Source organism: Macaca fascicularis, chromosome 20 (genome assembly GCF_037993035.2).
Source record: "Macaca fascicularis isolate 582-1 chromosome 20, T2T-MFA8v1.1".
Lineage (NCBI taxonomy): Eukaryota > Metazoa > Chordata > Mammalia > Primates > Cercopithecidae > Macaca > Macaca fascicularis.
The window spans coordinates 46,675,574-46,688,814 of NC_088394.1; the positions used below are offsets into that span (position 1 = coordinate 46,675,574).

Sequence of the window (13,241 nt, forward strand, 5' to 3'; positions counted from 1 at the left end):
TTTTTTTCTTGTCTTACTAGCTCCATTTTCAAATGTATTTATTTTGTCTCTTTAGTTTGCGCGATAACAATATCTCAGACCGAGGCATCTGCAAGCTCATTGAATGTGCTCTTCACTGCGAGCAATTGCAGAAGTTAGCGTAAGTCAGCCTGGGCTGTAGACAATGGGCCCCAAGTCCCCTGGTCTCACCCCAGGTTGTGCAGCCTGGGAAGCTGTGAGTGATGGGCTGGGGCAGGGGCTGTTTGCATGATGCGGAGGGGTGCCGGTGATTCCTGCCCAGAGGGGAAGGGCAACCCTGGGATTTGGTGCTCACTGTCCATTGTGCTTTGCTTCTGTGTCTCCTCTCTTCTGGAACCGAACAGTCTATTCAACAACAAATTGACTGACGGCTGTGCACACTCCATGGCTAAGCTCCTTGCATGCAGGCAGAACTTCTTGGCATTGAGGTGAGCCCAGGTTTTCCTTATTTCCTGGAAACTATTTTTTGCCCCATACTTGAGTCAGTCTGATCTGGTCTTGGCCTGGCGCTGCCCACACTGACTCCTGACCTCCTGATTGAATGCAGGGACAGTGGCTCATTTTAAGCAGGGGTTATCTAATGCTGTGATCTCCCCAGTAAACTCTGGACTAGCCCTGCTGAGGACTTCCTGTCTTTTGACCTTTGGCCCTTAGGGCAAAAAAGGTTTTCTAGGCCCCTTTCTTTTTCTGTGTCTAAGAGTGTCACAGTTTTCTGGGGTTACTGAGTTCCGCGATGCATGCTGAGCTTGTCCCGGTGGGGAAGGCATACACAGTCAGTTGCCACCCCAGCTGTGGCAGCCAGTTGCTATAACACTCCCAGGAGGTCCTTTCACCACTCAGCGCATGCAAGGTTTGCAGTCCATCTGGGTCTGCATTTCTGCTGCTCCAGTGTTTCCCAGTTTCAACTGGAGTCTCTCTGTCTCCTGCCTGATGCCATTAAATCGCCCCTTTAGCTGGCTGCTGGGTTGGCCTGGCTTCTCTCTCTTTCCCTCTCTCAGATATTCTTGCCTCCTGTGATTTGTGAGGCAGTAAAAGAAGACAAAGTAAAGAATTGCCTCCATCTATTCTTTTACCCCTTGGGCTGGGTTTGTGGATGGGAGCTGCCATCTTAAAATGGCTGGCCACATAGCTCAGCCTCAGCGAGGGCTACTGAGATCAGAACCACAGGTGCCAATTTGTACAAAGGACACAGTCCTGCTACCACTGCCTGCTCCCTCAGACTCACAAGCCTGGAATAGGCTGTGGCCAGACCTGGCTGGCCCATCCCTGAGAAGGGTGCTAGTTTCAGAAATGGAGGCTGAGTTTGTGGCCAACACAATAGTCCTCTGTTATGTGCAGGAGAAACATTCTAAGACCCCAGTGGATGCCTGAAACCATGGAGAATGCCAAGCCCTACACATACCATGCTTTTTCCTGTGCCTACACACCTGTGATAAAGTGTAGTTTATAAATTAGACACAGTAAGAGAGTAATAGCAACTCATAATAAAATAGAACAATTATAACAATATACTATAATAAAAACTATATGAATATGGACTTTGTCTTCCTCAAAATATCTTCTTGTACTGTACTCACCCTTCTTCTTGGGAAGATGTGTGGTGGTAAAATGCCTGTGTGATGGGAGGAAGTGAGGTGGATGACGCACGCAGCACTGTGCTCTAGCGCTGGGCTGCTGTTGACCTGACCACACGTCAGGAGGAGAATCATCTGCTCCCAGAGATCCTGAATTTTTGAGCAACGATGAGGTCGGCGGCTGGATGTCAGGAGCAGATGATCTTGATGACTACCAAATGGGAGCGTATAGAGCGTGGATGCCCCGGACGGGGGACTGATTCACATCCTGGGTGGGATGGAGCCGGATGGTGTGTGATCAGAATAGCATGCAATTTAAAATGTATGAATTGTTTTTCTCTAGAATTTTCCATTTAATATTTTTGGACTGCAGTTGAATTCAGATAACTGAAACCATAGAAGGCGAAGCTGCGGATAAGCAGGGGGCGGAGACTACCGTATATCATTGTAATTGAGAGCACAGGCTCTGGAGCCAGACTGCCCGAGGTTTGAACCCTCATTAGCTGCATGACCTCAGGTCAGCCCAATGTCTGTGTGCCTCCGTTTCCCCTTCTGTAGAATGGGGGTAATAACCATGGCTACCTCACAGGCTGTAGTGATGAGCAAGCGAGTTAATCCACATGAAGGGCTACACCGTCTGGCAAGGGCTTTATATAGTAAGCGAGTGGCTGAAAGATGATGGGTAAATTACACAAGCACTCAGCTTGCTTCTCCTTATATGAGTCCGGTCCTCCAAGCAGGGATTCGATGTGCCACACATTTATTGGGGAAAAGTCCTAAGAGGGGAAGTGGGGAAGGGAGCTGGGGGAGGCTGGGGGATGTGTCCCTGAGTGAAGGAGAGAGGGAAGGAAGGAAGGAAGGTTGAGACGGGGCACCTTGGACTTCCGTGCAGTCCTAAGACATTTTGGCAAGGCTGATGAGGAGTTCTTGAACCAAATTCACCAGGCAGGGGAGCCTGATGTCTCAGGCAGGGGCTGGCAAGTGCAGACACCTGGATGTTAGATTTTGGAGCACAGCAGCTGGGGCCCTTGGCTACCTCCAGGGAGCTGAGGCTGGAGACCTGAAGGGCGAGTTCTCCTAGCTGCCACACCCCTTCTCCAAGGCTACAGTAATATCTGCCTTATAGGATTGCTGTAAGCTGAGTAGCTTGAAGTTCCTTAAAAGAATGAAGACGTATAGTTATCCCAGGAAGCCTGGGGTTGCAGGTGAGAGCTCTGGGGCTTCTCCGAAGCTCTCCGAGGTGTCTGGATTTGGTTGCAGCAGGATCCTTCCTTGCTGGGATCTTTCCCCATCCCTAGCCTTGGCCCTTCCTCTCTCCTTCCTTCCTGGAAGGCTCAGCGGGCCCCACCCCTCTCTCCCACCCACCTGGACCTGCCCAGGGCTCTTGTGCAACAGGTAAAGCCTACCTGTAGCAACAGCAGATCTGGGAAGGCTGCAGAGGGCACGATGGGATCTGGATCGATGGTGGCTGAGGCCGGAGGGAAAGGTGTGACCCTGAGTCATCCTTGCTGTCGCAGGGAAACCACCTCCCAGGACAGCTGCCTACTGTGGCTCCTGCCAGGACTTGTCACACTGCTGTGCGAAACAGCATCCCACTGCCTCTTTCCCTTTGCTGGGGGAAAACCAAGTTGTGGGAGCCGCTGAGTAAACTGGACCGAGCGGCAAGGGTACCTGCTGTGGCTGCTGCCTCCTGGGCAGGTCCTCAATGCTTTCTTCCTGTGTTTCCCTGGCCAGGGCACAGATGGCCCTCCTCTTCTGGCTGCTGCTGTGTTCTCTCAGCCTCCTCTATCTTCCCTTCCAGGCTGGGGAATAACCACATCACCGCCGCGGGAGCCCGAGTGCTGGCCGAGGGGCTCCGAGGCAATGCCTCCTTGCAGTTCCTGGGGTAGGTTGGATTTCAGGAAGAGGGACCTGCATGGAGGGGCTTGGGACTTTTGAGGATTTAGGGGTAGGTGAAACTCTTCAGCCAGGAGGCCCCAGAGGCAGCCCTGCTCCAGTGTGGCGAGGGGGGCGGGGCAAGCCAGGGAAACAGTGGGCGGCCCTTGACTGCCACCTTCACACTTGGTCTAGGCCTGACAAACAGGAAGTTTGGGATGTTGGGGTTAGGGGAGGGCAGTGCCCATGAGCTGGTGGCAGGAAGCCCTCTGGGCCTCTAGGGGCGCTAGAGCTGTACTTTGGCTGCATATTAAAAACACTTGGGAGCTTCTAAACACTATTGCCAGGCCCCCCACCCCAGACTGATGAAATGCAAATATCTAGGTGCAGGGCTTAGGTATCAGGAGTTTTAAAAAGCTTCCCAGGGGATGGACATCCAGGGGTGAGGATCCCTGACCTAAGAAAGAGAAGGAAATGGGGAAGGACAGGAAGGCACCCAGGGTAAGAGGGGGCTGTGCAAGGTCCTTCGGAGCTCTTGCTCCCTGTAGGACCATGCTAGGGTCTGCCAGGGAGGGGTGTACCCCAAACTGCAGCCCCAGGGTGGGCTTCCTCTGTTTGCTAGGCACCCAGGCTTGCACCTGTGCTGTTCCCAGCAGCCGCTCTCCTATCCTCTCTTGCCCTAGTGTGAACTGGGGTCCATTTGACAAGAACTAGGAGTTTTAGAACCTGGAACTGTAGGAAGAGAGAACAACCTTAGGGCCTAAGTGTTCCAGCCCATTTCACAGGGAGGCAAGTTACTCCCAAGCTCAGGTTTTTGTTTTGTTTTGTTTTTTGAGATGTAGTCTCACTCTGTCGCCCAGGCTGGAGTGCAGTGGTGCGATCTCGGCTCACTGCAACCTCCACTTCCCTGGTTCAAGCGATTCACATGCCTCAATTTCTCAAGTAGCTGGGATTACAGGCGCCCACCACCATGCCCAGCTAATTTTTGTATTTTTAGTACAGACAGGGTTTCGCCATGTTGGCCAGGCTGGTCTCGAACTCCTGACCTCAGGTGATCCACCCGCCTTGGCCTCCCAAAGTGCTGGGATTACAGGTGTGAGCCACCGCACCCAGCCCTCAAGCTCAGTTTGAGCCACAAATGGGACTATGTTGCTCTAGAAATCAACATCTTTTCCACACTGCTTTAGTAGCAAGAGAGTCTAGAACAAAGGAGGCTACAGCCCCACTGAACTCTTTTCTGCTTGAGGTCACATCTGCCACATCGGGGGTATTTACCTCTTTCAACACGTATTTATTAGGGTACCTGTCTGGGTCAGGCATTGTGCTAAAACCCCCAAACGCTGTCATATGATACAAAGTGTTCTGTAACTTGCTCTTTTTTTTTTTTTTCTTCACAATATATTATAGGATTTTTTTTAGGTCCTTATGATCTCTTTACTTAATTACCTATTTATTTATTTTATTAATATTTACAGACAGGGTCTCGCTCTGTCACCCAGGCTGGAGTGCTCTGGTTGCAATCATAGCTCATTGTAGCCTTGAACTCCTGAGCTCAAGCGATTTTCCTACCTCAGTCTCCTGAATAGCTGGGACTACAGGCACACGCCACAATGCCTGGCCAATATTTTAATATTTTGTAGAGACGGGGTCTCACTATGTTGCCCAGGCTGGTCTCAAACTCCTGGGCTCAAGTAATCCTCCCTCCTTGCCTCCCAAAGGAGGCATTGGAATTGCACATGTGAGCTGCCTTGCTCAGCCTGACTTCATTTTTCAAAGAGCCACAGAGTGTTACATAATCTATTTAACTGGTCACTTTTTGATGACTATTAAGTTGTTTTCAGGTTTTTTGTTATTCCAGTGTCATATCCCTGGGGCACAGAGCAGTGCTGGCACATAGCCGGAGCTCAATAAATATGTACCTAATGAATGAAAGTGCAGTGGACATCCTAATTCAGCCATCCTTTGCTAACTTGTGCACATACCTGTCCAGGGTAGGTCCCTAGAATACAGTTGATAAGTCAGAAGGTGTGAGTTGGGCTCTACCTTTTGGAAAGGGATGTTTTCAAACTACAGTGAGTCAGAGGAGAATGGCCCAGAAGCTGAGGGTGTTGAAGCTGATGGTGTGGCGGGGTGTTAGGAAGAAGCAAGAGATAAAGAGCTTTGCAGAAGAAGCGTTAGACTTTGTTATGGGCAGGTACTGGAGGGTAGCTAAGGATTTGTGGGTGGCAGTTACTAGGAAGCTGAACTAAGTGTCAGAAAAAGTGTCTCAACTGTAAATTACTCTTGTCAGTGAGTTCCTGTCCTTAAAGGTTTGGGGCTGGGTAGGCCTCTACTATTCTCTAAGTCTGTAATGTAAAACCACTGAAAACTCTTGGGTTAAGTTTGGCCATCCCACCCAAAAGATGGAGACAGGTCCACTTTGCTGGAACCAGGAGCCCCAGTGAGGCCACTCTGGGATTGAGTGGTCCTGCCCCTCTGGCTGGGACTGCAGAGGAAGGAGGACTGTTAGTTCATGTCTAGAACACATATCAGGTACTCACTGACACTGTCTGTTGACTCTTGGCCTTTTCAGATTCTGGGGCAACAGAGTGGGTGACGAGGGGGCCCAGGCCCTGGCTGAAGCCTTGGGTGATCACCAGAGCTTGAGGTGGCTCAGGTAAGCTTCAGAGTCTATCATGCAGTTTTCTTGGAGAGATCAGGTAAAGAGGGAGGAACTCGGGCCAATTTTGAAGGTCTTTGAACTTTATTTCTACCCCACAATGTTAGGCAATGGAGTAAGGAAAAAACACCATTGGATTTCAAGACAGGACACTTGAGTCTTTCTGGGTGACTTTGGAAATGTCCCTTGTCCTCTCAGGGTTTTGATACAGTATCTGTAAATTGAAGATATTGGGCTGGATCAGGTACATTTTATCTTAAGGACCAATTCCAATCCATTGGTAGTGGCTGCCTGGTGCACAACGTTAAGAAGAATTCTAAGGCTGCACCTGGGCTTAAAGAGCACCGTAATCAATTAGTGATGTCTAAAAAAGGTAAAAAACAAAACAAAAAGAGCACTGCAATCAATTAGTAATATCAAAAAAAGGTTTAAAGAAAGAGCGCTGCAATCAATTAGTGATGTCTAAAAAGTGTAAAAAAAAAAAAAAAAAAAAAGAGAGAGAGAGAGAGAAAGAGAGCACCACAATCTATTAGTGATGTCTGAAATGGAGCAGACCAGGAGAGCACCATGAATGTTGTCCTCCATAGGTTAGTTCATCTCTGAAGTCCTTCCCTGCTCTGACATGCTTTTGTTCCATGGTTACCTCCAGCCTGGTGGGGAACAACATTGGCAGTGTGGGTGCCCAAGCCTTAGCACTGATGCTGGCAAAGAATGTCATGCTAGAAGAACTCTGGTGAGTTTGGGGGATTTTCTGCTCTGGGGAGGTGGATCACAATCTCTGTTGATCCCCTGGCCTCATCCATAGGAGCAGTTGTGTGGACAGACAAAGGTCAATGATTGAGTGATTGACTGATTGATTGATTGTGTTTGTCTTTATATGTACTGAGTGGTATGAAGCTTATAGAGCCTGGTATGTACATGCTAATTTTTTAATTTAATAAAATATATTGGTTTGCTGGTTTGATGACTGCCTCCACATGGCATAAGTGTTAAGAGCACAGACTCTGGAATCAAGCAGGCCATGATCTTAAGCAAGTTAAATAACAATTTCAGAATCTCAAGTTTCATGTCTGTAAAATGAGGGTAAGAATACTTCCAACCATAAAGGATTTTTGCAAGAATTAGATAAGGTAGTGCCTGTGAAGACCTTAATATAGTGTCTGGCATATTTGTAAGTGCTCCATAAATGTTAAATTAGAATAGTGACAGGGTTGCTACTACTATTGCTGCTGCTGCTGCTGCTGCTACAACTACTACTAGTACTGTGACTACTACTAATAATAAAGTTTTGTTATTTTAAAGTGAATTTGAGTTCCTAGGAGTACTGGGTATTCAAGTCATAGGTCACTTTGGAAGGTGTAATGGAGTTTTGATAGTTGAAGGAGGAACCATGAATCATGCTTATACTGTTGACCTGAAGCAGATTCTAAGTTTCTCATCCTTTAGATGCCACTAGTATAGTTTTCTGACATGTTCTGGGCAGTTTCAGATTATGTCAGGGAGATAAAATGCTGAATGTTTGATTTTCCCAGGAAGCAGAAAGGCACTGCAACATATGGGCATTGACATAAACAGATTTTGTGGATGGACCTTGGCTGTTGCAGGGCTTACTAGGTCCACTAAACTATGATTTGATTCTATCCTGACCGGATTTTGCCACTTGGAATTTCTTAGTAGAGGAGAACCTTATTGTGAGAGCATCAGTTATGATTACTGTTAAAAGAAAAACTTCAGGCAAATTAAATTTAGCAGAGCTGATTTGAGCATACAGCAATTTATGAATTGGGCAGCATTCAGAACTGGGAGCGCTCCACCCAGCAAGGTGGGCAAGCACTATCTACAGACAGGAAAAGGAAGTGATGTACAAAACAGCTTGATTGGTTGCAGCTGGGCACTTGCCTTGTTTGGGCATGATGTGATGAGGCATTTTCCTTATATGAACATAGTCTGATCAGCTGGTAGGCTATGATTGACTGAAGCCTGGCTGCTGTGATTGACTGAGACTTAGCTGTTTGTTACAAGGATATATCGTTAGGTTGCAGTTTGCCACATAGGAACTCAAAGTACGGAGGCAGTCTCAGGCCAAATTTGGTTTAACTATACGTTAAGCTGCAGGTGACAGAATACCTTCATCTATAGAGGTTTAAACAAGGAAAGGGTTTATTTTTTCCTGTATAGGCAGCTGGAAGTAGGCAGTGTAGGGTTTGTACAGTGGCTACAAGAGGCCAGGAGGGGTCTTAGCTCTGTCTCATTATCTTTCTGTTCCATCATCCTTAGCCTGTGACTTCATTCACATGGTTGGTTGCCTCATGATCACAGGATGGCTGCTCCAGCTGCGGCACTACTTCTGTATTCCAGGATTCGGTCTATATACCAGGGAAAGCCATCTGTGTTTCTCTCCTTTGAAAAGCATTCCTGGAAGTCCCACCTGTCAGCTTCCCCTTTTGTATCAACCATGTGTATGTCACTTGACCAACCCACGTGTATGTTGTTTGACCAGCCCTGGCTGCAATGGAGAGTGGGAAATACAGTTTTTTCACCAAGTGCATGGCTGTCCAAATGAAATGAGACTTCCATTAATAAGGAAGAAAGGAAAGATGGATATTGGGAAGCTGGGGGATGAGGGAACTTATTACATAGAGAGCCCTTGGAGTGAATTCTCTTGCAAATATGTCCCTGGAATTGAGAATCCCCACAACGTACTTTATCTGTTCTTTCTTTATCCTGAGTTTGGGTTTTCAGATGTTGGATTTCCTATATGGGGGGCATGTGAGTTCATCTTTATTGACATCATCTTCCATAATCAATGTTATATCAACTGGATTTTCTCTCTTGTTCTCACCAGCCTGGAGGAGAACCATCTCCAGGATGAAGGTGTATGTTGTCTCGCAGAAGGACTGAAGAGAAATTCCAGTTTGAAAATCCTGAAGTAAGGAACCTATAAGCAGGAAACAGGACAATAATTGCTGATCTTTGGAAGGGGCATTTCTGACTAAGATCTGGGCAGCTCCCCGCTGGGGTAACTCACGTGTGGTGGCCTGGTAGAACAGCTTGCCCTGGTCTAGGTGGACAAGGATTCCAGCGCAAGTTGTTTATCTGGGAGGTGGTCCCAGTAAATGCTGATAGGAGAGTGGTGAAGTGAGATGGGAAAGCGAAGGTAACCAATAAAGGAGAGTTATCAAGAGAGTTATCAATGAGGGAAATTGGAGCTCAGTACTCTGGGGCACTCCTGGAGCCAGTGCAGAAAACACCTGGTCACCTACCCAACCAATGGGCAAGAAAGCCATGGCATTTATCCACCAACCGTCTGTCCTTCCTGTGTTGACGTGCACTCATGGGGCACTGATTCTCTAGCACTTCCAGCTCACCCTCACCCAGCTAAACATGCTTCTGGGGTCAGGAGAATGGTCTTAGGCAGAGAGTGGCAAGTCTTTTCTGCAAGCAGTGGCTGGGGAGGTGATGTGATGGGGAGCACTGTGGCCTCCTCCAGTGGCTGACTCAGTGGCTTGGGACTTGTGCCACAAAGAGATGGACAACTGAGGTGAACATGAACCCACCTAGTGACCATCACGGGCTTGTCAGGGTGCTCTCTGAGGCTGATGCCGAAATTCCTATTTCAAGGAGACCTCAGGAACCCCATCAGATGGCTCCTTTGGCTGGAGGAAAGTGTCATCTGCCTAGGCAAATGTGGTCCTAGGAAAACGCTTGCCATTTAGAAACAGACAGACAGACAGCTGCCTCTGTGAGTGCCAGCTTTGCTGCCAGGCTGCTATCCACTCTGGCAACAGTTGTTTGTGTTGCTTTCACAAGCTAGGAAATTTCCAAATATTTGGTGAAAACACTTCCGCTAATCATTTGGGTGGAAGTGGGCTGGGAAGTTGGGGTGAAGCCCAATTATTGAGCCAGATGCCAGCTTTGCACTGAGGATGGGCCTTTGGGAATACCAGGCCCATTATTGACCAGGTGTGGATATGGCAGTTTTGTCTTCCCTCCTTGTCACAGCCTTACTCCACTTGACTCAAGTGGGTGCCAGGCAATGAGGCCGGGGTTTGTCCCATGCCACCCTGTCATCAGCCTTATTATTCAGCATCCTAAACTATATCATCCCCCACAAAAATTGAACTTCTGATATATCTTTTTTTAAAAAGAGAAATTCCTGCATTTTTCTTTTCCAGGCTTAGTTTCTGCCAAGAGTTGGTTAAGAGTCCAGGCTTGCCAGGTGCAGTGGCTCACACCTGTAATCCCAGCACTTTGGGAGGCTGAGGCGGGTGGATCACCTGAGGTGGGGAGTTTGAGACCAGCCTGATCAACATGGAGAAGCCCTGTCTCTACTAAAAATACAAAATTAGTCGGGTGTGGTGGCACACATCCATAATCCCATCTACTCAGGAAGCTGAGGCAGGAGGATCACTTGAACCCGGGAGGTGGAGGTTGCCATGAGCCGAGATCATACCATTCCCCACCAGCCTGGACAAGAGAGAAGCTCCATCAAAAAAAAAAAAAAAAAAAAAAAAAAAAGATGAGAAAAATAATAATAATAATAAAGAGTCCAGGTTCTAGAACCAGACAGCCTGGGTCTTACCCCTGCTCCACCATTACCAGCCAGTTCTTCTTGGATGAGTGCCTCAGTTGCCTCAAGTGTAAATGGAGATAATGTCTGGACTTCATTACAGGCCATGAGCATTCACTGAGAGAATGTAGGTAATAAAAGTAAGTTGTAGGTTGGAGCAAAAGTAATTGTGGTTTCGGACCATGAATTTTAAATTATTATAACTAGGCTAAAATACATCTTTATTAATCAAAATAGGTATCATTATAATAAACACATTTTTTACCAATAAGAAATAAGTTTGTTTATTCCTGTAGCATAAAAATTCGTGCTTCGGGATTCGACAAACTCTTGGAAAGCATTTTCTGCATCCTGCTGGTTGTAGAAGCATTTTCCCTGCAAAAAGTCGTCGAGATTCTTGAAGAAATGATAGTCAGTTGGCCAGAGGTCAGGTAAATATGGCGGATGAGGCAAAACTTCATAGTCCAATTCATCCAACTTTTGAAGCTTTGGTTGTGCGACGTGCAGTCGGGTATTGTGGAGAATTGGACCCTTTCTGTTGACCAATGCCTGCTGCAGGTGTTGCAATTTTCAGTGCATCTCATTGACTTGACGAGCATACTTCTCAGATGTAGTGGTTTCGCCAGGATTCAGAAAGCTGTAGGGGATCAGACCAGCAGCAGACCACTGGTGACCATGACCTTTTTTTTTTTTTTTTGGCACAAGTTTGGCTTTGGGAAGTGCTTTGGAGCATCTTCTCGGTCCAACCACTGAGCTAGTCCTTGCCAGTTGTATAAAATCCACTTTTCATCTCATGTCACAATCAGATCAAGAAATGGTTCACTGTTGTTGTGTAGAAAAAGAGAAGATGACACTTCAAAATGATGATTTTCTTGGTTTTCACTCAGCCTCATGAGGCACCCACTTATCGAGCTTTTTCACCTTTCCAATTTGCTTCAAATGCTGAACGACCATGGAATGGTCGATGTTGAGTTCTCAAGTGGTTGTAAGAAGATCAGCTTTGATGATTGCTCTCAATTGGTCATTGTCAACTTCCAATGGCCTGCCAGCACAGCTCCTCATCTTCCAGGCTCTCGTCTCCTTTGCAAAACTTCTTGAACCACCACTGCACTGTACGTTCGTTAGCAGTTCCTGGGCCAAATGTGTTGTTGATGTTGTGAGTTGTCTCCGCTGCTTTATGACTCATTTTGAATTCGAATAAGAAAATTGCTTGAATTTACTTTTTGTCTAACATCATTTTCATAGTCTAAAATAAATATAAAATAAACAGAAAGTATTAAGTCATTAGCAAGAAATCATAAAGTGAGAATTCTGCATTAAAACGATGTATAACATAACCACATTTATTTAAGAATGTATTCCAATATCAAATGGCAAATTTCAACAGTACAAAAACTGCAATTACGTTTACACCAACCTAATAGAAGCTCAACAAATACTGGCAATTACAAGCATTGCCTTAGGGTCAACTTGAAAGACGTTCCTAAAATTGTGGGAAAGGGGGAGGACCTGGAGTGGACATTATCGGAAGGCAAAGCTATAAGCAAAAGAGCAACATGGGAAACACATGACTCCTCTGTTACTGTCCCTGGCCCTATCCTGTCTCCCCTCCCTGTTGTCAGCCACCTCATATATTCTCTAATCTCTGTGTCTGTGCCCTCAAAGACCCCCCTAAAAATGGAAATATTACTGCTCATTGGTTATTTTCTATCAATTAAGTACTGTATTAGTCCATTTTCATGCTGATGATAAAGATATACCCAAGACTGGGCACTTTTTGAAAGGAAGAGTTTATTGGACTCACAGTTCCACATGGCTGGGGAGGTCTCACAATCATGGCGGAAGGTGAAAGGCACGTCTCACATGGCAGCAGACAGGAGAAGAGGGCTTGTTCAGGGAAACTCCCCTTTTTAAAACCATCAGATCTCGTGAGACTTATTTACTATAATGAGAACAGGATGGAATTCAATTACCTTCCACTGGCTCCCTCCCACAACATGTGGAAATTCAAGATGAGATTTGGGTGGGGACACAGCAAAACCATATCGAGTACTGCGCAAGTGTTTTAGGTTTGCAGAGAGTGGTGGGTCTGCCCGGCAAGCAGAGTGCGGGGAGATAATGCCGGGACTGGTGGCTGACTTAATGGCCCAGGACTCATGCCACAAGGAGATGGATGGTGGATGTGAACAGGAGCCTGCTTACACCCATTACAATTTAGATTCTTATGCTTGATGACACAGGTACTCTTTTAGGCCCATTTTACCAATGAGGAAATTAGAACTAATTTGCTCAAGATCAAAAAAAGAAGTGGTGTAGGTGGGATTTAAACCCAGGACATCTAGCACTAAAATGCATGTACTTAACTACTATCCTAAGGGAGTGGCTACTTAATTTGATAAACTCATCTAGTGAATGGAAGAGAGATGGGTACATTTCACTGACGGTACTGAGCCTTCGCTGATGAGCTCACTGGGAATCTCAGACATGAGTGGGAGGTGTCTAGGGGACAGGTGGGCTTCAGTAGGCTGGATAACTCCTGAAGTCT

General features: G+C 46.7%; 1 protein-coding gene across 16 annotated transcripts in view; it reads left to right on the top strand.

The window, feature by feature from the left end:
- The window catches only part of NOD2 (nucleotide binding oligomerization domain containing 2), a 64,368-nt gene that overhangs the window by 47,814 nt on the left and 3,313 nt on the right, over nucleotides 1–13,241 (top strand). For 6 of the 16 annotated variants that reach the window (XM_074027552.1, XM_065537704.2, XM_065537705.2 and 3 more), the window contains 6 exons: nucleotides 56–139; nucleotides 363–446; nucleotides 3,394–3,477; nucleotides 6,040–6,123; nucleotides 6,776–6,859; nucleotides 8,972–9,055. In XM_074027552.1, coding sequence (XP_073883653.1) covers nucleotides 56–139; nucleotides 363–446; nucleotides 3,394–3,477; nucleotides 6,040–6,123; nucleotides 6,776–6,859; nucleotides 8,972–9,055 — 504 coding nt within the window. The remainder of the gene's footprint in view (nucleotides 1–55; nucleotides 140–362; nucleotides 447–3,393; nucleotides 3,478–6,039; nucleotides 6,124–6,775; nucleotides 6,860–8,971; nucleotides 9,056–13,241) is intronic. The other 10 variants (XM_074027554.1, XM_065537706.2, XM_074027555.1 and 7 more) reach the window with 3 other exon arrangements.